At 34.7% G+C, this 21,760-nt stretch overlaps 1 protein-coding gene across 7 annotated transcripts in view; it reads right to left on the reverse strand.

The window, feature by feature from the left end:
• Positions 1-3,412: 3,412 nt before the first annotated feature.
• VTA1 (vesicle trafficking 1) overlaps positions 3,413-21,760 on the reverse strand; it is a 53,671-nt gene continuing 35,323 nt past the window's right edge. For 5 of the 7 annotated variants that reach the window (XM_062614248.1, XM_062614247.1, XM_062614250.1 and 2 more), the window contains 4 exons: positions 20,206-20,317; positions 13,212-13,388; positions 11,047-11,127; positions 3,413-4,013 (listed from right to left, as the gene is read on the reverse strand). In XM_062614248.1, coding sequence (XP_062470232.1) covers positions 3,868-4,013; positions 11,047-11,127; positions 13,212-13,388; positions 20,206-20,317 — 516 coding nt within the window. In that variant the 3' untranslated portion in view covers positions 3,413-3,867. Of the gene's footprint in view, positions 4,014-4,295; positions 4,376-11,046; positions 11,128-13,211; positions 13,389-20,205; positions 20,318-21,760 lie in introns of all 7 variants that reach the window. The other 2 variants (XM_062614252.1, XM_062614249.1) reach the window with 2 other exon arrangements.

Consider the following 21,760-nt stretch of genomic DNA (forward strand, 5'->3'; position numbering starts at 1 on the left):
AGGGCACTTTCCAATCTCAATCATGACATTATCATGAAGACTTTACAGTAACAGAAACTATCTTTGATCTTTCGTACAACTAACTTCCTCTCAGTCTGTGTTCTTATTCTTTTTGTAACTAGCTCCTATTTTACTGTTGACAAGAAAAAGGAGAAAATCAAAGATCATTCATTTCAATACTGCACAAATAAAAGCTAACTTTTGGCACTATACTAGTACTTCAAAAATTTAGCATTAGGAACGACATTTGTCAACAGTAGCTATTTATTTGTATCTGACATTTTACCAATACTTGTAAACAAGGCACTACTTACGTTTTTTGGAAGGCATTGTTACAGCCCACCGTTGAATTTACATGCATTATATTAAAAATGCAGAGACATGTGTCTCCCCACACACCACCCCCTACTTCTACTTCAGATAGTTTCTCTGTTGTTAATTTCTCATGTAGCTCCAAATACTAAAATTACAATCACATTCTGTAATATCATATTTAAAGTCTATACTTCTGAAAATTCATTTACAAAGGACATCATTAAAAGTTGAATAAAATGACTGCAACAATTTGAAAAGGACACCTCTAGTATTAGTAAATCCAATTAGTGCACATTTGAAAAATATCTCCACCAGTTCATAAACTACGACCAGCTTCTGCAACACACTTTTCAAAGACTTTTGCAGGAATTCTAAAGTATAAAATGGAACTTTCCCTGCAGAGAGGTGAAAATACAAAGAACTGCCAAATATTAAGTAATACCAAAAGCCTTTTAAGTATCAAACATTGAACAGAATTTTAGCTTAACTAAAATTTCAGCTCACATAAGTAGCAAACCAGAATGTAGAATATCTGACAGAAAACACTTCTTTCTGCTTTCCTAAGCAAGACTGAGAAGATTGAAAACTCACAATCCAAAGGAGAAAAACCAACAAGGATGTAGGTGGCAATCATAGTGAAGAAGAGAGCTGTTGACTGTAGCACACAACAAAAACTGCACTCTCACTTATTTAATACTGTACTTGTGCGTGTTGGGAATTGGTTTAAGAGGAGCTATGGCTTGATACTTCATCACTCAGAGCGGCTGTAAAATGAATCAGTCAACACTTAAAAGCTCACACAATATTTAACAATGGGGCCATAAATTCCAGTGCCTACCACAAACTCTAATTTGGAATAATTACAGGCTATCTACATATATTTTCCTGACATTCTCAAATGTGTACACTTTTTTAACTGTTCCGCAACACTGGTTTGTACTTTTGGGCTACTTGCCACACTGAAAGCTGTTCCAGAGGCTGTATTTATTGGAATGGAAACATTTTGCTATAACTTACTTAAGACATCAGTTTTATCAGGATGATAAATACTCAGTCTGTTGCATCAAACGTTAGCAGCTTAGAAATATGGCTTCAAGCATGGTTTCATGGGCTGTTACAGAAATTCTTAATTAAAAAGTAAATGCTCAGAGCAAAATAATTTAATGCAAAATTAAACTCAGTATGCTAATTCAGGTACTGTGGTCTGAAGATCAGTATTAGAATATGTTTTATATGTTTAATATTCCAGAATTCATGAGAATTTTATATGCTAGATCTTCAAAACATTAATTTATGTGTAGAAAAAATGTCCTGATAGCTTTTCTGACAAACTCTAACCTTCTGTGCTAGCATTTTCACTTATTATTACACTTATTTTAGTTTTTTCCAGGCAAGACGAGGTTATACATTTGTAAATGATGACTCAAAAAACTGCTTTATGCTTTTTCATTCTTACTGCTTTTTCGCTGATGATACCCTCGTTTCCCAGAGGAATCTAGAGGTTCAACACAGTGATGGCAACAGACTATCTTTTAGACACTTTAAGAAATATGTAAACATTTGTTTGCAACTTAGTTACGTACTTCCATTTCATATCATTTGACCACCAGTAAAATATTAATTTTAATTGAAAAGCCTCAAATAATACAGTATTATACCATAGCTTGCTTATTTTTCCATGTAATACAAAAGCTTCAAGGTTCTTTTAATTAATAGAATTCTTTTATAAATAGAAACAGAAAAACTGACTTTCCTCTTCAAGTGGTGGGGACTGAAGCTGCTATTAGCAAATACTGGTATGATCCCCAAATGAAAGCAACTTCTGACTTTTTCTTAAAGCAATGATATATATATATAATTCTACATGGATCAATGTTCTGTATGCTTATTTCAACTGAAAAGCAGCTCTTCCAATCACAGTGTAACACCACAATACATGGAATAATTTACTGTAATTCAGCTTGATACTGAACTGACTGATCTATCTTGCATGAAGCACCATACAAAACACAGGCTTATTGCCCACGTCTGTACAGTATTATTGTCAAAAAAGTTTCAGACTGCTCTAAATTTCCCCAAACAATTAAAATCCAACCCAAATCACTGTCCAGATTAGCATGCTGTCCCATGTCAGAAACCAACACAAACAATACCAGACATTTTCTATTAAAGCTCAGTCAACGAAAAAGCTTAAGCATACATTTACAAATTTCATACTACTTTTTTCAAACCTGCTGTCAAAACCTCTACACTCTTAAGAGGATACAACCAGATAAACTTTAATGTATGCTTATGTTTGATTTTTTCCTCATCTTTTAATTTGACTATCAGACTTTAGTCACTGCAAATAGTGCAGTCACAAATACATGGATTTGATCCAGCAGCTTTGAAAGAAAGATCAGATAATATGCCATTAAATTATTACATAAATCAGACATGCACTATGGTGTACCCAATTATTATGTCACACCATTTAAAAGACTACTTATTCTTTCTTTTAAACAGCATAGATAGATTTTTAACAATCAAGAGCTCTATAATTGCAAGTGCAGACCTCAGAAAGACTCCAAATTTGGTTTCCAAGATATTTTAATTAAATCCCAAGTCCAAAAGGTCTCCAGAACAAAGCAGACAGGAAGAATATTAGCCAGAAATAAGAAGCTCTATGACACTAATACCAGAGATGAACTTACACTGCTTTAATGGCTGAAGAACATGCCTTTATTTTAGCTTCTTAAAAGATGGAACAGCTACAAAGTAAATCTCCCTAAAAGTTCAGGTGGTTTAGAATCTCTGCCTCCAGTTTCAAGATCATCTCTGACAAATATTAGTACTTTTTCTTAATTACCCATACATGTATAAAATTTTAAGTGTTCACACAAAGGGAGCAAGAACCAATAACAAGAATACATGTAGCAGTCCCAACAGTTGTGGGGATTCGGTTTGGAACACCATCATAATAACTCTCTCTGAAGTATCAAAAGATGTTTTTACCATCATGTTTTAAAATGAAATACAAATGTCCTCAAGTCTCCCTCAGCTTTGACTTATGTCTTAGATAATACCCAAATAACATATGTATAGCAAAAAGTCCTTCCAACATGCTCTCATTTCCAGAGGAAAACACTAATCTAACCTACCATTTTAAAGCTATTATACTTATTAAATAACTGTTTGAAATAATAAAATCAGAGTACGAATTTTAATAGAACATTCTCATCCTCAAGTTTTTTTACATTTTCAGCTTTTTCCCATTCCAATAATCTAGATATTGCAAGATTAATTCTAACTCTTGAGCAGTGTTCACAGTACTTTCTTTAGCATTTTGCTTATTATCAAGCCACTGCATTCGTATATTTCTAGCTCCACAGTTTGTAAAATGAAAAGAGAGTTACTTACTGCACCATTAATTGCTAACCTGACACTGAAACAGTAATTTCACTGTCATGGTGATGGGACTGATAACTTCTGTATAACTCCACTCCCCTAACAGGTACAGTAATAAGCTGTTAGTTCTTTAGGCAAAAGCCATAAATCTGTTGGATAAAGGCTTCATTCTTTGCCAGTAATCAGTAACTTCAGGGCCTTCTGTAGGTTCTGTACAGCAGTGCTCACATCTTCATACTGCAAAGCACTGCCAGCGTATTTGCAATATTTTTGAGCTCTGGCAAAGTCCTCTGGAGTCAAATGGACTTCCCCTGCAAAAACATAAGTATTACAAAGTTACTATAAAGGAAATCTGATTGAGGCTTCCTTTCCGTAATTTCTGTGGTTTACTTATATGTGCGGTAATATTATGAAAAGCAGTAATATTTGTGGTAATATTACAAAGACCAAGCTACGATGTTTCTTCTGTTCACTTTTCTTTCCATTCATGTAATGCTTAACTTCTTTGCTGCTGGCATTCTGAAAAATGTAAGAGGATCTTTCTACACACTGGTATTTATATGACTCAGTGTCTTTCAAAAGTAAGTCAATACCTTTGAGAAAGATCTGCTCTTCATCTAAGACAGCAAAGGAGAGCTTTATAACAACAAGTTAGCTGTAATCAATCTTGTACCTGCAAGAAACAAGGACAGTGGGTTTTGTGCTTACAGTATAATTACTTTGCTCTCTTCTTCATGAATAATACAGTTAGAAACTGTTCCTTCTGAAATGGAGTAACTACTCGAACTGCCGAAACATTTCTCACTGTTTCTGGTTTTGTACATTTTATATTTCTGTTTATCAAGTAATATTTATGTTTTCAATTTCATTATGTAAGATGAACGAAAACAAAATTGATCTCATTAAATGTGCCCATTTTTGTAATACCAGAGAACACTAGCAAAAAAACTCTCATAGTACAAAACAATTAACTGTTATTTATTACTCAGAATATTTTCTTGACCTACGTTAAAACATTGAGAATTCTGTACTGCTCAGACACATGCACTCAGTCTTCTAGAAAACACAGTGGGGACTTATGCCTTAACTGGCAGAAGACTTAATATGCGAACAGCATCACTGATGTGTGCATAAAGTAAAGCACAGTTATGTTACTGTCCCTCCTTCCACCCACAAATTCACTGAGAGTTTCAAGGCTAATCCCACGGCACTCCAATAACCTACGGATAGATTATAAAACCTTTACTTATGTTCTTTGGGAACAACTTATCTTAAAAAAGACTGGGTTTTATGGACATAGATAAATAATTAATGCAATACTAGAGAAATATGTACTTATTTAATACTTTTTCCACATAGCATTTATAAGCAATGAACAGATTTCACAGATTAAGAAAAAATGCATTTAAAAAGCACCACAGATTTTATATGAAAATCGGCTGAGCAAACATTTAGCTAAGTACAGCTTCCTAGTTTTAAGCAAGGTCATGAATATCCATGGTTTTTATGTCACAATTTCAGTTAGCTGGATCCCTTTCTTCCAAAATAAAACTGTTGTCAGCAATACTGTGAGAATGTTTACTAAAAAAACTCAGTTCTTATCAGAAAAGTCTATTACATTTGCTTTTCCTTTTTCCAATCTTATTATTTAAGAAAAGCTTTTGAACAAACAAAACAGAAAACCTACACTAGTTTGCTGGTTTTCAAAACAACCCTACCTTGGTAAATAGCAGAAGGGTTAGTGCTCTTAAGATAAACAGCATCAATTTTTAAAAGATACTCTACAATTCTACTTAATCTCCTTCAATAAATAAACATGAGCACAAAATTACTGTTGAGTATTGAGGCACATGGCAACTTTGTGGTCTCATTAGCATTGCAATGTATATTAATTTACTGCTGAATAAGTGAAGCCACATTAAATCTCTTAAAATACATACACATATGAGCAAATAGATGTGAAGGAGTGCATAAACACAAGCACACACTTCGGTTATTTTTGACATAAATAAAGTCACAGACTAAAAGCAGCTGGGGTCAATCTGCAACCACGTTACTGAACATCTTTAAGAAATTAAAACGACCAAGTTCCCCTCAAAGTGGCTTTATGCTACGATGCCAAAAGAAACTACAAAATCATTCTTTAAAAACTGGCCAAGGCATCAGCTCAGTATTCAACTAATTTATTGGAAGGAAGCCTAAATTCACCAGTCTAATCTTATTTTTGCAGTGTGAGCTCTATTAATGTTTTCCTGGCATAAAGCCTTATTTATTAGGAAATCCACTTCAGATGCTATTATGACATAACTCGAGGGGAAAAAAGTTAACAAGTTAACAATTTTAAATTTATAAACCAAAATTTACACAATAAGGGTGTTGATCTTTTGATGTGCTCAGCAGTGGCCTCAGCTCCTACTGAAGTCAGCGCCTCACAATGGACAAGCAGAATAGAAATAGCTCTGTGTTCTTTTCAACATAATGTGAAACTTAATTATATTGCCTATACTTACATCGAAGTTATAACCACATTAAATTAGCAACTGGCTTCAATTTACATATTCTATATTCTAAGGGTTAAGCAGCTTTGGAGAAAAGCAAAGCAGCTTTGCAGAAAAGGACCCGGGGGGGGGGGGTCCTGGTAGACGCTGATTTGTCCACGAGCCAATCATCTGTCCTTGCAGCAAAGAGGGGCAAAGGGCATTAAGAAAAGTGTTGCCAGCAGGTGGAGGGAGGTGATCAGCGCTGGTGACACCAAACCTGGAAAACTGTGTCCAATTCTGGGTTCCTCAGTACAAGAGAGACTGACATCCTGGAGAGAGTCCCATGAAGGCCACAAAGATGATTAAGGGACTGGAGCACCTCTCATGAGAGGCTGAGAGAGCTGGGACTGTTCAGCCTGAAGAAAAGGCTTAGGGAGATCTCTCCAATGTAAGGAAATACCTGAAGGGAGGGTGCATAAAGGACAGAGCCATGCTCTTTTCAGTGGTGCCCAGTGACAAGACCAGAGGTGGTAGGAACAAACTGAAACACAGCAGGGTCCTGTCTGAACACCAGGAATGAACTTTTTTTACTGTGAGTAACCGAGCTTTGGCACAGAGGGGTTGTGGAGTCTCCACCCTTGGAGAGATTCAGAAGACATCTTTTGTTATTAACAGTGACATACCTCCTTCCATGCTGAAAATTAAACCATGGGGAGAGCACAGGCGCAGGGGGAGACACAAAGGACATGGCCCTGAGCAACCCATTTTACAGGACCCCTGGTTGAGCAGAAGGGTTGGACCAGGTGACCTCTAGAGCTCCTTTCCAAACTCAACCATCCTGTGATTCTGAACTCTAAAAAAGCCCAACATAGGTGGAAAAAGTACACTGTATTTACCCTGAAACAAAACTGCTTTTGTGTTAATCCGAAATTACTAGCACTGTAGTTATATTTATTACTGAAATGTGACAGACATATATAATCTATAAACAACAAGCATCATTCTTTAAGAGGAAAAGAAAGTGAAAAAAAGGCAATTTCACTAGAGATGGTGAAAATCATGCAGGGGGAAAAAAAGTAGGTTTGGAATGCAAATAGTGTGCATTTTACATGAAGTATCTGCTTCACCCTCGTATCCTTTTCTATCTACAAGATGTTTTTCCTTTTTATGAAGTTGCCCAAATACAAAGGAGTAGATTTAGCAAAATTTTAATAATGCAACCAGGTGCATAAAGACAGTGATGGCAAAGGTAACGGAAATTACTTTTGAAACAAGATGCTCTTTGTTCCCATTACAGCACTTAAGATATTTGAAATAGAAATCCTCAAAGACTTTTTTCTTAAGATCATGAAAACACATAAAATGTCAAATTATTATTTCTCCATGTGTAGAAAAATCAAACATTATTACATATATACCTAGAATGGACAAATGGTTTGTTTCTCTATGCTATGCCATCTGTGGAAGGGAGCATACAGTAATGTAAGACGATTTTATAAAAACTATGTGTAGCACAACCATGAATGCATTTAGTGTTAGTAAAATCCAGAGGTAATAATTTTTTAAAGCAAACTACACCACAGAAGTGCACACACACATTGTACAAAGTCACTGTGTAGCTCTACCTTCTGTTGACAGAGATGTTAACCAGTGCATAAGCTTTGACACTTTCAAAAGTCAATGTTAAAGTTCAAAACCTGTTCCACAGGACAGGACAATTATTGAAGGACTCATGCTGACCAAAATCAAAGGAATACTGTTACTTTAGCTTAATTTTCTTTGAATAAAATATTCCACTCTTCTCCACCAAGAGCTTCTCTCCCATAATATCATTAATCAAATTGCTTTTCCTATGTTATGGGATGGAAATAAAATATGTAATTTATTTTAAAAATATACATTTGATAGTACTACCAGACACAGCCTTGCAGGAATATGCAGAATATCCTTTTTGGCTATGCCTATGCTAGTACATTCAACAGTGCCAGGGAACGTGTCTCAGCACTCAAAGTTGACTGCCTACACCTTCAAACTGCTGGAACAGCTACCAGTATGGTTTTGGCCCGTGCAAACTAGCACTTTCCCAAACAATTCCTGGGCATGACTTGTGGTCAGAGCAGGCTAGAGACCATTCAATATTGGCAGCCTTAACAAACTACCTTGTTTAGAAGGTTTAAAAGTTTAATAGTATGCATGTGAGTGGCTTTGTGCCAGCTGTTCTCAAGTGTTTTTACAGTCATGTGTAATTTATTAGTATAGACACATACTGTCCAAACTGTGGAGCAATTCTACTTTGCACTGTGCTAGCTTTAGCTATTGTAGCTATCGGAGAGAAAAAACTTATCCCTTCTTCCTACCCAAAGGAAACTTCAGTTCCATGGGAATGGTGCATACCAAAGTCTGCCCTCAATATGCAGCAGCCAGGATCTAGCCTGAACATATCTATTGCAACTCAGGAACTGGGAAGGGCTTCTCATCCCACAGTTTAATACATCTGTTGTGAGATACAGGCATTTCCAAATCTACTTACAGGTCAGGGAACAGTTACTATCAACAGAATACTGTTGGCATTTAAAGAACTCCTCGGCAGCACAACAAGTATGACAACTGCTGTTACTCTTACATGTACAGCTGAAAGGTGGATGCTTTGGGTGATGACAGGACAGTGACAGGCAAGGACAAACACTTTCCATTGATCTCAAGCTTCTTAATTCTATGCATCCAAAGAAAACTGTTAGTGTATCTCTGCTGACATATCCCTTATGTCTTCTCAAACTCCTCCATAACTGACAGTATATTTTCTAAGCTTTCAAAACTGAGGATCTGTATGAGCTGTATCACCTCTTCAGGTGCACTTTTGCAAAACTTCCTTGTAAGAATCACAGAATTGCAGAATGGTTTGGGTCAGAAGGGACCTTAAAGATCATCCAGCTCCAAACCTCCTGCCATAGACAGGGACACCTTTCACTAGACCAGGCTGCTCAAAGCCCCATCCAGTCTGGCCTTGAGCACTGCCACAGATGGGGCACTTTAAGCTGTTACAAGATCCAAACTTGTAGTGATGCAACAGATGTGCAGAAGAAGGCAGTCATGCAAATTCTCAGATCAAATTAGAGGTTCATCACTGTGCTTAGCAATGGTCTTAACCTCTTATTTTCATGACAGTAGTTACTACAAATTCACAAACACAGGGTATCTTAATTCACTCAATTCCTTTTTATTTATATTTATGTACTTATTAAAGCAGGTAAGTGGACAGAAGGAGCAATACACTGTTACCATCCAGCTACTGAATGATGAACTTCTAACACTTAAAGAAGAATTAAAGTTTAAATCAAAATTATGATATTTTTGACAACTAGAATTAGACACTGAAAACAAGGAACACTGACAACTACAATTTTCAGAGTAGTTACCCAAAACCCTATTAAAATTACTGTCTATCAGATCATGACAAGATGGTTAAATATGAAAGCTTTGTTGACAAACAACATAAAACTTGCTTTCCAACTAGCAGTTACTATGTTAAAGCTTAAGTAAAGCCTTCAGCTGTTTTCGTTGAGGAGCTACCAAAACCCTCACAACTTCCCTCAAAACTAAAAAAACTGTCATCAAATTTAAATGGTTCAGCTACAGGTCTGAGGTACTGTTTTCAATACAATGAGCTAATTGTCACATGAGACATTACAGTAATATGCCAGACAAACAGTAGGATGTGCTTTAGTTCTTCAAGAGAATACTAATGATTAATGTGTCTCTATTAAAAGTAATTTTATGGCTTTTATTTTTAAGACATGTTCTACAAAAACGTCTTCTTAATATATTAAAACAGACACATCCTTAAGCATTCTTATGATGGCACTCTGAAAACAAGCTAAATACTGAATTCCTGTTATAATATTCCAGTGTATCAAAAAGCTTGTATTTTTCACAGACTCTTCATCACATAATAAATTGAAATATCCAACTAAATATTTGTCAACTATGACATACAAGAACATAAGGATCTAAACTCAGTAGTCATAACAGTCAATATTTGACTGTATTTAGTTCTGGAACTTAAAACCTCTACACATATATTATCAGCTTTCCCCAGTGAGGAAAAACTATAGGGTAGAATGTGAACAGATTAGTATCCAGGATGATTTCAACTTTATTTTCAGTCACCACTCTTTTACAGGCCATGGTTTCTCTAAGGTTAGCATTTATGTGTGTACTTCAAAGCATGATATATATAAGCAGACATAATATACACGTAATATACTTATTAGTGATTTTAACATCAAAGACAGTTGTCATTTTAGAAGATCAAAGGCTTGATTAAATGGTATGTCAAAATGGCATCATTAGTAGCACCTTCTTAATTATTTAATTTAATACAGGTATTACTTATAATCAACACGTGCACGTATTGATTATATTGATTAATTATGCTGCAATAAAAAAACCTCACTGCAATGGTGTGATTATTTAATGCACTGAAAAAATAACTTACTGACCCTGAAGAAGAAATTTTAAGTAAAGGGAACATGTATTAATTACCAAAAATATAATTTAGCAATGCCATCAGGAATATAGGCTTTGTTAAGTATATGAGAACCTCCCCTAACAAGCAACAATATAAATAAAGCCTAATACAGTGCTAGCTCATTGGTCTGAAAAAGTCAGACAGGCAACACTAATCATACACTGTAGCAAAGCTTTCACATGGTATTTAGATGAGGTTGATTCTCTTTAAAATTGCTGAACTAGTAGCGCTCAGGTAACGATGACATTATTTCTCAAACTTTTTCCTTTAGCACATGGGAGACACACAGGACACAGCACACTGCTTGTACAGACAATACAAGTGTCACCACCTTACCTGCAGACTGAGCACTGTAAAGGGAAGGATCGCCTAGTGGAATATTCTGAGGAGAAGGCTGAATGGTGTTACTTGTCACTCCTGCAAATCAATATAAAAAATTGGTCTTGGTTTATTTTTATTTATAGACTTTAAAAGTAAGCAGGCAAAATATGAAAACAGAAAATGTAAAGCTAATTACTCAATGGTTTTTAAATTAAGCAACTGATAGCTTCCCAATCCTGAAAATTCATAGAATCACACAATGGTTTGGGTTAGAAGGGACCTTAAAGATCATCTAATTCCAACTCCCTGCCACGGGCACGGACACCTTCCACTCTTAAAGCTGCTTAGAGCTCCATCCAACCTGGCCTTGAACTCTTCCAGGGATGGGGCCGCCACAACTTCTCTGGGCAAACTGTGACAGTGCCTCACCACCCTCCCAAGAAAGATTTTTCTACCCTAATTCTACCCTTTTCAGCTTAAAATCATTTCTCCTTTCCTGTCACTACATACTCTTATAAAACATAATTTTAAAACCTCAGTTCAGACTGTTTTATAAATTAATATAGAAGTATTTATAAGCTGTCACTGATTCTATCAGTACAGTTTTTCACAGAATTTTAATTAAAAAAACAGGAAAAGCCTAGTCCAAAAGATACTTGTTATCCTAGAGTAGTAAGGAAGACCTGCTAGATAAGAGTAGGAGTAAGCTTTTATATTTGAACTTTAAATTCTGCCTTTTAATATCAGATCCTCCATTATTTTAAAGTATCATGCCTGCCATCTCACACTTAAAACTGTCTCCTTCCTAATTCCTTCAAAAACAATTGGTAAGAGTCAAAAAGCCAGCCATATGTAAAAGAGAAATGGTGATGCTAGAATAAGAAACAGCACTTTATGTTGGGAAGCATTCTTGTATTTGCATCCACATTTCAGATACTCTCATTTGCGCTGATCCAAAAGTACATTTTTGCAGTATGTTCAGAACAAACAAGACTAATATAATTTCTTTCTACAATATATGCTTTGTAGGAAGATGGTTTAGCCACACTATCTGTTATTTCATGGAATGACTGATAGAGTTAAAACTATGCAATGTAAAGAATTCATATATTCCAACACGATATCTATTCCATAATTGTCAGATGTGGTAAAAACGAAGAGCTAAACATTTACCTAGGCTGACTGTAAAAAACAACACTCTCCCCCTCCCAGACCCAAACAACCCCAGCTATCTGAAGGATTTCCCTTTGATAAAGCTGAAAAGAGTGAGCATGCTGAACTTTTTGAAGGGGGAAGCATTTTTAAAATGAGAAAGTAAAAGAAAAGAAAGGGCTGTGTTACAAAAACATCTCATATTTTCTATAATATAAAAATGTATCTGAAAAATTAAATGATCATCAAGACTGAAATCAAGAGCTTTTAATGTTTTTAGTCTTATGAAACATCATTATAAAAAAGGTAACATGAGGTGAAAAAATTATATTCACAAACAATTTAATACAACTTTTTCCTGTTTTTTTTGTTTTTGTTTTTTTTTTAAACAGCAACTTGGGAGGAGCCTTGGATTTTTAAGGACTTTGTTTTGGTCCAAAAAATGACACAGAATAGGAAGGACATAGGAGGCAGTATGTTTAACAACAGGGATAAAATTTCCATTAATTATATTTTTGAAGTCAATCACACTGAAACAGTTGCATGGGAAAAAGAGCATTAACCAAATAGAAAAAAGTATGAATGGTGCATCAGGCATGTACCATTAGAGCATTGCTGTAACAGTTTCAACATTATGTTGGAGAGATTCCCACAAAGAACAGCAGTTTATCTGCACAGGGAAAGCTAAATATGAAATTTCATCTATCAAGTGAAAGACTCAAATACTGCTTTACAGTATAGATGTTGCAATGCATTATTCTATAGAAGAAAAAAACATTCTGTCTGCAAGAACACTCATTCATTCAGTTCATACACCTCTTCTGGCAAAGTGCTCCAAAATACGAATTAAATATTTAAAAAAACAGAAAAACATAAAAAATATTCCCAATGGCATTTTCACAATGTTAATTTATAAAGTTGCCTCTGCTATAGAACAACTGTCTTATTTTAGTTAATATGTAATGAAAAGAGGGCTAGAATTTGCCTCTCAATAACAGCATGGATTTTTGGGTGTGATTTAGACATACCTGTGTTATGAGGTACTTCAGCTGGAGTGTTGGCTGGTGCATGGGCACCTGGTGGTATATGTACGCCAGTGTAATTACTAGTTGCTTTGTTGTTGCCTTCATATGTAGACGACGATGTTGGTTGAGTTGTTCCACTATGGAGAGAAGATGACTCTGCTTCTTCCTTTTCAACATCTGCTAAGATGACACAAAACAGGAATTACTATATACAAACACTTGTAAATTTAGGCTTCTTTTTAAAGCCTCCTTTCAAATTTTTTTAGTAGAAAAATTGCTACCGCAATGTCATATAAAACATTTATCAACCCAAACCACCTACAGTTGATTTGAGAAAGTAAAAAAGCAACATACCATAGGATAGAGATCTAGGAACTCACATACTTTCAAAGCTCTCTTCTGTTTAAATTGAAGGATCATCTCATTACTGGTCTGAGTAAGCAATCTGTCTCTTTAGGACAATCCCTTATACTTCCATGTACTGCATCCACAGTAGTTGAACAAGATACTACAAATATGCAGTAACCTATACTTTAATATATACATGAACCAGAATATGGAAAACTGTATTTGCCTTACAAACTCTTTGTAAAAAGAAAGACAGCGCCAATCCTTCTAGTCCATATCAATTAAACAAACCACAAAGAAATAACAAAAAAAGGAACTTTGGGAAAGTAATACTGAACAAGAAAACTAAATGCAGCTTAGCCAAGTCATAACCGTAGCTGAACAGTTAGAGTACATAATGCACTATAAAAATAATGAGGTTCACAATATCCCATAGAGTGTGCAAAGAACATAGGTGTTATTTTTCTATCTAGTTACATTCTTAAGGTTCTGCTCTAGATAATTCAATGTAGTTTTGAAGACTAATTGTCCAATTTTAGTATGCTAACAATCACGTTAATTTAGAATACGGCTGATTTCTGCTCCTTAATTTGAATTTATCTCTATTTTTAAAAGTTACTTTTCTTTGACTATGTAAGTACCCATCTATGCCAATAATATCAGGTGAAACAGTTTCAGGAATGGCTTTGTTAACATCCAGTTCTTGAAAGGGAGCAAAATGAATATAGGAGCACAAAACTTGTATTCTGTCTAGATCTGACAAAAGATATTGTTTATGAAATCCACACTGATCTTCAACTACACAAGATGATGTGCTATGCAAACACCTCTACTACTTAATAACAAAATAGCTTACTATCAACAATATTACTAATACAAATGTATTGATTTTTTTTTAAATTGATATTAATTTTTTTCTTTGTAAGGTCCTATTCCTCCCAGAAGTAGTTAAGGTACTACCTTTACAAAATACTACTAATTCGTAGTATTATTTACTACAATAAAAGGCTATAATGCAGAGTAAAATCAACAGTATTGTCATTAGGACATATTTACTGGACTTTAGAAAATGCACAGTTAAAGATTATATTTTTATTTTATATTGCAAAGCTGTATTAATTTACTTTAATTCAGAATATCTACATACTAATACACAAATCCCTCAAATCCACAGTTTAATACCAAGAATCTTTATTTAAAAGTATTAAAAAGCAAAGAAACCTAGAAGTGAAATTCCGCCAGGCATGTCAAGCACTGCTAGCAAAATTTAATATAAAAACACAAAACATAGTTGGTTTTGTATGTTACTGTTGTGAATACTACTCTGACTTGCTGCAACCAATAATTCAGGCTGTAGTTTTATATGAAGCTACCTCTGACATATGCAAACAAACATATGGCAGATTTCTGGAAGGCAAAGGATAGTTTAAAGTGCCAGGTTTTTTCCTTTGCTGTATTTTTTGCTAGTGAGTCATACTGCAATATCATGTGGCTAACATGCATGGAAGTAAAACCGAATGTGTTAAAACTGGCAAGAAAAGAGTGAGATTCAAAAGTAAACACAGGATACATGTCCTTCTAAATAACAGCATAATGATAGTAATAAGCACTGGTTGAAGGCTGTATTTTTAAGTGGGTTTGGTGCTAACAAAAAAAAAAAATTTCAGAAAATAAAATTTAGTTTAACAAAAATCCAGACCACATTTGTGCTGTCTGAAAGCTGCCCAAGCTTACTTGTAACACTGTTATCAATTACTTCTATCTTGGTCAAACCGTAGCCAAAAAAATTGGATTTTCCATGTTGGGCATCTGCCTGAAGCTACTATGTGGAAAAAGCTGTTGTAACAACTATTAAACTGTTTTTGAGAATGAAGGAGTGGGAGAAACCATGCTTTCATTGTACTAATGATCTCAACTAAGAGAAATTACCTATAAATTCATGCCCAGACTGAAACCATTAATGCATTTACTTATTTATACTGCCTCCTGCAGCTTCCTGTTGCCCTCATCTGGCTCTTCAGTCCCATTCTGATTTCCCTCTCTCTGCACCAGGACTTCATATCCTGTATCTGAAAACTCTTCCCCCATACTTCTGTCTTTCACTACCTCCCAATCTCGTCTTTCAAGACATTTCCAGTTTCAGCTCCAAATGTTCTCACTGCATAGAGTTCATGGTCTCAAGTCACTCCTGCATAAGCGCAATGCTGTACGCAACACTGGCCATGGAAGATATGAACTCAAATGGTTAAAGCCTGGCAATGTCATAAAAAAAAAAAACCCAACCAAAAAAAAAGCATTGTAAGTGCTGACCACCCTTAATAACAGTGCTTGTAAGAGGCAAATTCACAGAAGGGTGATATACTTTTTAATCAGACATATGCATCAAAAGACCAAGCTCAACTGTTTGATTTGCTCATTATGCAATTGGTAAATGTTAGGTTGTATTAAACTTAAAAGTAGCTTTGTTTAAATTAACTTTTCTTGGGTGTTTAAAGTGCTCAAATGTCATCAAAGCATTGTAAGTATTCTTTCTGCAAAGTAAATATTTAAAATATTCTTTATCAAAGATTAAAGTATCAGAATAATTTTGAGATACGTGCTTGCAGTATTTGTGAAGAGTTTTTTAACAGTAGTGCTAAATAGAAGTATTTCAGACTGCTAGAAAAGAACGCATGTCAACAGACCGGTTTTAAGTTCTGTGGTTAGAACATCCATTACGTTCTTGAAAAACAGATTTTTTTTTACAGGGAATGGGAACGAACACCAGAAAAATTAGGAGAACTAATTTCTCATAAAGCAGCAATAACCTAGAATTTACAGTTCCTTGCAATTTTCCTAAGGATGCTGAATACCAGGCTGTGAAACAGTGACATAATTGTTTCACATTCAGTTTCAGCTCCATCTGAGTTTCTTGTCTTGGAACCTCATCAGCCTTTGTGCTTGCATTCCAGCATAATGAATCCATGCACTCTTCAGATTTTTCCTCAGAGCTGCAGTATACCCAGACTATCTGTTTCTTTGGGTTTTAAATTTTTTTTAATTTATTTATTGAAGGCAAGACTTCATGGAATAAAGCCAACACCCCTGTCCCCATAACCAACTGCCCAAATATACTTTCATATAAATAAGAGGATTCTTAAAGCTTAATGGCATTTTCTTGTCTAGTTTAAGGAAGCACTGATTATGCCTTAAATTCGGCAGGGCAGAGCACTAAATTTAAAACCAGAGCCCTCCAATTCTCTGGACACCTATTTTTAAGGAGTCCAGAGACTTATAAAAGTAATCAACTGATTTTAATTTAAAAATATTCTTTCACATTCTTCTGAACTGCTTCACTTTAGCTTGAGATGTTCCTAAAAGATTTACAACTTAAGGTTTTATTGAAACACTGCTTTTTTAAAAAAAAAATAAAATATATATATATGTGTATCTTTTTCCACAACATGGAGTAATGGACTAAAAAAATCCACCAATCTTTCATACACTGTTCTTTCTACTAGTTGGGACAAAAGAGGTTTCCTAGAATTCTGTAATATAAATTTAAAATATGTATTATATATTGCAACGTAAGTGGTGATATTTAACATATTTTACTGTGGCTATACCGTAACCATTTAGGAACTTATTAATATTTGAAATTGCCTTTTTTCTTTTCCATTAGTAAAAAGTCTTGTTGAATGACCCAGGGCTAATGCTAAGTGAACTTTATGTGTACTCTAGAACTTGTATTCCAACTGCATTAATAAATCAAGCATGCAATTTTAAGGTTTCCATCCTGACAAAAGCTTCCATAAATTCAACAGCAGAGCTGCATAAAGCATGCCTATGTTACTGTAAAAACATCTCCAAGAGTTACAGTATGGTTTTCAAGAATCACAAAGAAAATAACACTTTGGAAAAAAACGGTAATTTGTCAAGCTACAGTGACCAAATTTCACACTGTTTAAACAGACTTTTTCCACTTGGAAGGGGAGGAAGAAAATGAGCAAGCAGAAAGGAATGGGGAAGGTCCAGTCATATATTTGAACAATGCTGCTTTTCTTCTCATGATGCACAAAGACAGAACTGACACATTTTTTTACTGATTCTTCTATTAGAAATAATTTGCATAAAATTTTTGTCTTGGCTGTGTAAAGCATTATGGAAACCTACCCTAAAGAGTTAATTTCCAAAAATAAGTGTGGAAACCACTCATTTAATTCTTTGGAAAACAGAAGTGTTGTTTCTTACTACATGAAATACAATTAAAAAAAAAAAAGATATTGCCAAATTACAGATATTGCAGGCTCCCTATCAACAAGGATGATTAAATTTTGGATCACTCATCATTTGTGTCCCTTTCAAACTGCATGAAGGCACAACTTGGTAATGAAAACAAAGTCTTCACCAATTCATGCTACTGCTTGTAATGACCTGCAATGAATAGTAAGGATTTGAGTGAAGTCTGAAATCCACTTTTCCTCCTATAACAGTTTCTTTTGCAGCCTTGAACAAGTCAGTTACCTTTACCTCCACTTAAAGAAAATGAAGAAAGCTTACTGTCACATGATCAGGTGAGCTTTGTAAATAACCACACTATGACAGAGACCACTAAAGATGACTCACTTAAAGCTAGAAATATTTAATTGGGTTATTCATTACATTCACTATAACAATAGATTTTTTCCTGCATGTTGTCTTTTCCGTTAAATCATCAGACTAGTGTTAATTGGATTTATAAAGATGTGACAATGTTTGCAAGTGGAGTTGCATTGTAAATCTCTCTTGCTACAGGTGCACCAGCAGTTAAGAAAATTGCCTTGAAAGAGATTGTATGTTGAAGAAGAAACTAGTTTGCCAATGCTTCACTTCATAAAACTCTACAAGGTGTCTCTGTTAGATACAAGCCAAACTCTACAAGTTAGATTTCTCTCTTCTGCACTGCAGATTTGTTTACCGATCCTTTTTATTTGAAGAAACTGTATTATTATAAAAAAAAAAAGTATTATTAAATTCAAGCCTGAGTAAAGATATAAGCAAGCATCAACTTAAGGGATACTTAAGTGATGGCTTGACAATTCAAGCCATTCAAGCCATACTAGCTCAGAGGAAAATTTCAAATCATTTAATGTTCTTAGTTGTTTCATTAGGCATGTGAAGAATTACATGTAAAGGTTATTGTCTTTGTGCTGAATTGGTCAGTTTCAATTCGAGTAAGGAAAGCATCCATTCCAAAGACATCTTATTTCCGTAAAAGATTCACATGTAAATTTTTATTTTAAGCTTCTGCACTGACTGGGGAGGAAAATGAAGAGACACCTTATTTATGAAACTGATTACAATGAAAAGGAACTGTGAAATTCAAAATAAATGAAACATAAAGCATTAAGAACAGAAAAACTTCATACAACAGAAAAGTAAATGGGTGAAAATATTCTGAAAGTTAATTTAACAATTACATACCATTTTGATTTTGATATATTTCAGAAATTAGTATTTTTTGCCTACATTTTGTTTTTATCAATAACTGAAAAGCATGATCAGTTTATACAAAAAAAAATCATATTGTTACCTGTTTTAGTCAGCAGTTTAACAGAAAAAGTTTTGTATGTGATTTCATTTGACTATACAAAAATTTGACATATATGAAGTCTGTGATTCTATACTTTGGAAGGAGAGTAAAATTTGTAAGGATTAGAAATAATATGGTATATCTGGATTGATTATTTTTAGTAAAACAACACATAATCAAAGAAGAGAACAGAGCTGTCTTTCTCAAAATAGGTTAGGATGTGATCTATGTGCTCTTGTAGGAGAGAGTCTACTTAGTATGTGTTCTGTTAATTCATGGAGAGGGTAGCTTGCGTCTGCTCACAGTGGTGGTGTCTTTTTTTTTAAAAGCACTAAATGTGAAAGGTTTGGATGCCCCTAAAGTTTTTTACTGAAGAGCTAAGACTTTTATAGTAGCAGCAAAATTTAGACAGGTCTGAGCACACTAAATAGAAGACAGTAAAAGTCACAATTTGGAAGGCTTAAAAATAATTGTTATTGGTAAGTGGCTGTCCTTGGAAATTACCATGTTTTATTTAACAGTTAAGGATGTAACTTCAAGGAATCCTGCATAGGAAAGTCAGGTAGCCAGACAAGCAATAACTAAAAACATGAGGAAAAGGAGGACGACTGAGAAAGTGGTAAGACATCCAATCTAAAAAGAGTAGGCCATAAACCTACTGAAAACCACATTTTATATAGTGAGGAAGGGGTTGTCTCACTATGAGGTGTTTGCTTTGAATTGAATTCATCTACAATCGATCAATTTTCAACTCCTATTTAACTTCTGAGAAAGGATAAACTGGTAAAGGCATTGTAACTATGCAAGAACATTTAAAAGAAGGACTGTGGGTAGCATTAAAGAAATGTATGGTTCTGGCCCAAAGGTGGCAATGCCTTCTTAGAGTAGCTATATTCAAAATAATAATCTCCACTACAGAGGTACAAAAAAAAAAAAAAAGTAAATCAAACAGTAATGTCCAATAAAAATAACAGCAAGAGGAGCATAAAGAAAAAGCAGAATGCTTCCTGTAGAGTGCTCCCTAAAGAACTGTCCATACCAGCGCTTCAGTCTTGGCCCAGCTATCCACTCTTTTAAAAAGAAAAGTGAAACACATACCAAAGCTCTCCCCTTCCATTCCAATAGGCCCAGGCTGAGGAGTCTCTCCATTCTTCAAGCAGTTATGAATGTATGCTGCCTTCCACCTAGCATACTTCCTGTGCTGGGCGTTCTGGGGAAAGAAAAAAGGCCAGCCATTTTAATCACTCACTTCTGAAAATTAATGCATTCATAACAGAAATACAAGTAGGCTTTCCACCCTGAGAAGAGATTATAAAACTAAACTGCTTTCTCTGCTATCACTTGACACCCCTTTAAAGATAAACATGTGCAAAATTAATTGGTGAATTAAAAAAAAAAATATAAAAAGAACAGCTCTCTCAGCATGCAACTAAAATGCGGAGATATTTAATGAGTGCAGCACATCAGAAAAAGGAAATAAATTACACCAGGACCATCTAGTGTGAAAGGTGGAGCACTGTGTTGCAATTACTGATATAAAATAATAAGGAAAACTTCCTATCTCCATAAACTTACATGATTATTACCTTTAGATTTAAATATCTGAAAATTAAAATGCTACTCCTGCTGACCAGTAATACAGTCTAATTACATTATCTTAGATTTTAAAAATGTATTTAAAAGCATGAATACAGAAAAGCTGCTGCAGTTGCAGATTAATGTGGTGTGTGTGGTATTATAGGACATGCAATATTTTGATTTAGTATCTTCAAAACATGGCTAAAAATCAGATGAAGGCCTTTAGCAATACATAAACTACTACACAGAGCAAGGGGTATGATAATAACAGCTTTAAATAAACTGTTAATGTCACATTTAATAGTTCAGTTATTAGAAAAAATATTCATACCTATAAAAATTGGTTATATACTGTTGGTCAATACAATTTTTTGCCAACTCATCTTCTGAAACAGCACTGCATTTGTTTCATACTGACACGTTAAAATTGGAAAAAAGTGGTAGTAACTTCAGTACTTGAAGAAAATCAACATGATTTTTCACTATTTTCAGCTTATGGGAAAAATTATGAAGGAAAAGCATTTTTCACCTGGGTTTTCATAAATTCTTCTTTTCACAAAAGATGAGTGATTGAAATAAATGCCAAGAGTCTCAACTATTTTGAGATTTTCCATTTTTTTTTTAAATATACTTTACTGTTCTCGAGTACAACCTTAATATGTCAAAACATCAAATGATTGTTCACTTTTTATCTCCTGGTACTGTTAGAACAGTATCCAGGAAGAGTTCTCAACTGTTACAAGAAATCTTAAACTGATTATGCAAATCAAATACTTTGTCAAAAGTTGTAACAGACATAACCAGCTCTGCCAGTTACAAGCTAATACATTTCAAGGAACAAGGCTGAATATAAACACAGATGAGACACGTGGAAGGATGAGTAATTTGGCCAAGTGAACAGCGCAGGTTGGTAGCATGTTTCACATCAACTTCATCACCTGTAAGGTACTGGTGAACTGAAATTTCCACATAACACCCAAGCACGTAAGAAGAAAAATATTTGTAGATTACCTGCGTGGATTCAGACACTGTAAGACATAATCAGCACTTACACGATCAGCACTTGCCGATTTTG

This window comes from Pezoporus occidentalis, unplaced genomic scaffold (genome assembly GCF_034315485.1).
Source record: "Pezoporus occidentalis ecotype Australia unplaced genomic scaffold, CSIRO_AGI_Poc_V1 ctg174, whole genome shotgun sequence".
Taxonomy (NCBI): domain Eukaryota; kingdom Metazoa; phylum Chordata; class Aves; order Psittaciformes; family Psittacidae; genus Pezoporus; species Pezoporus occidentalis.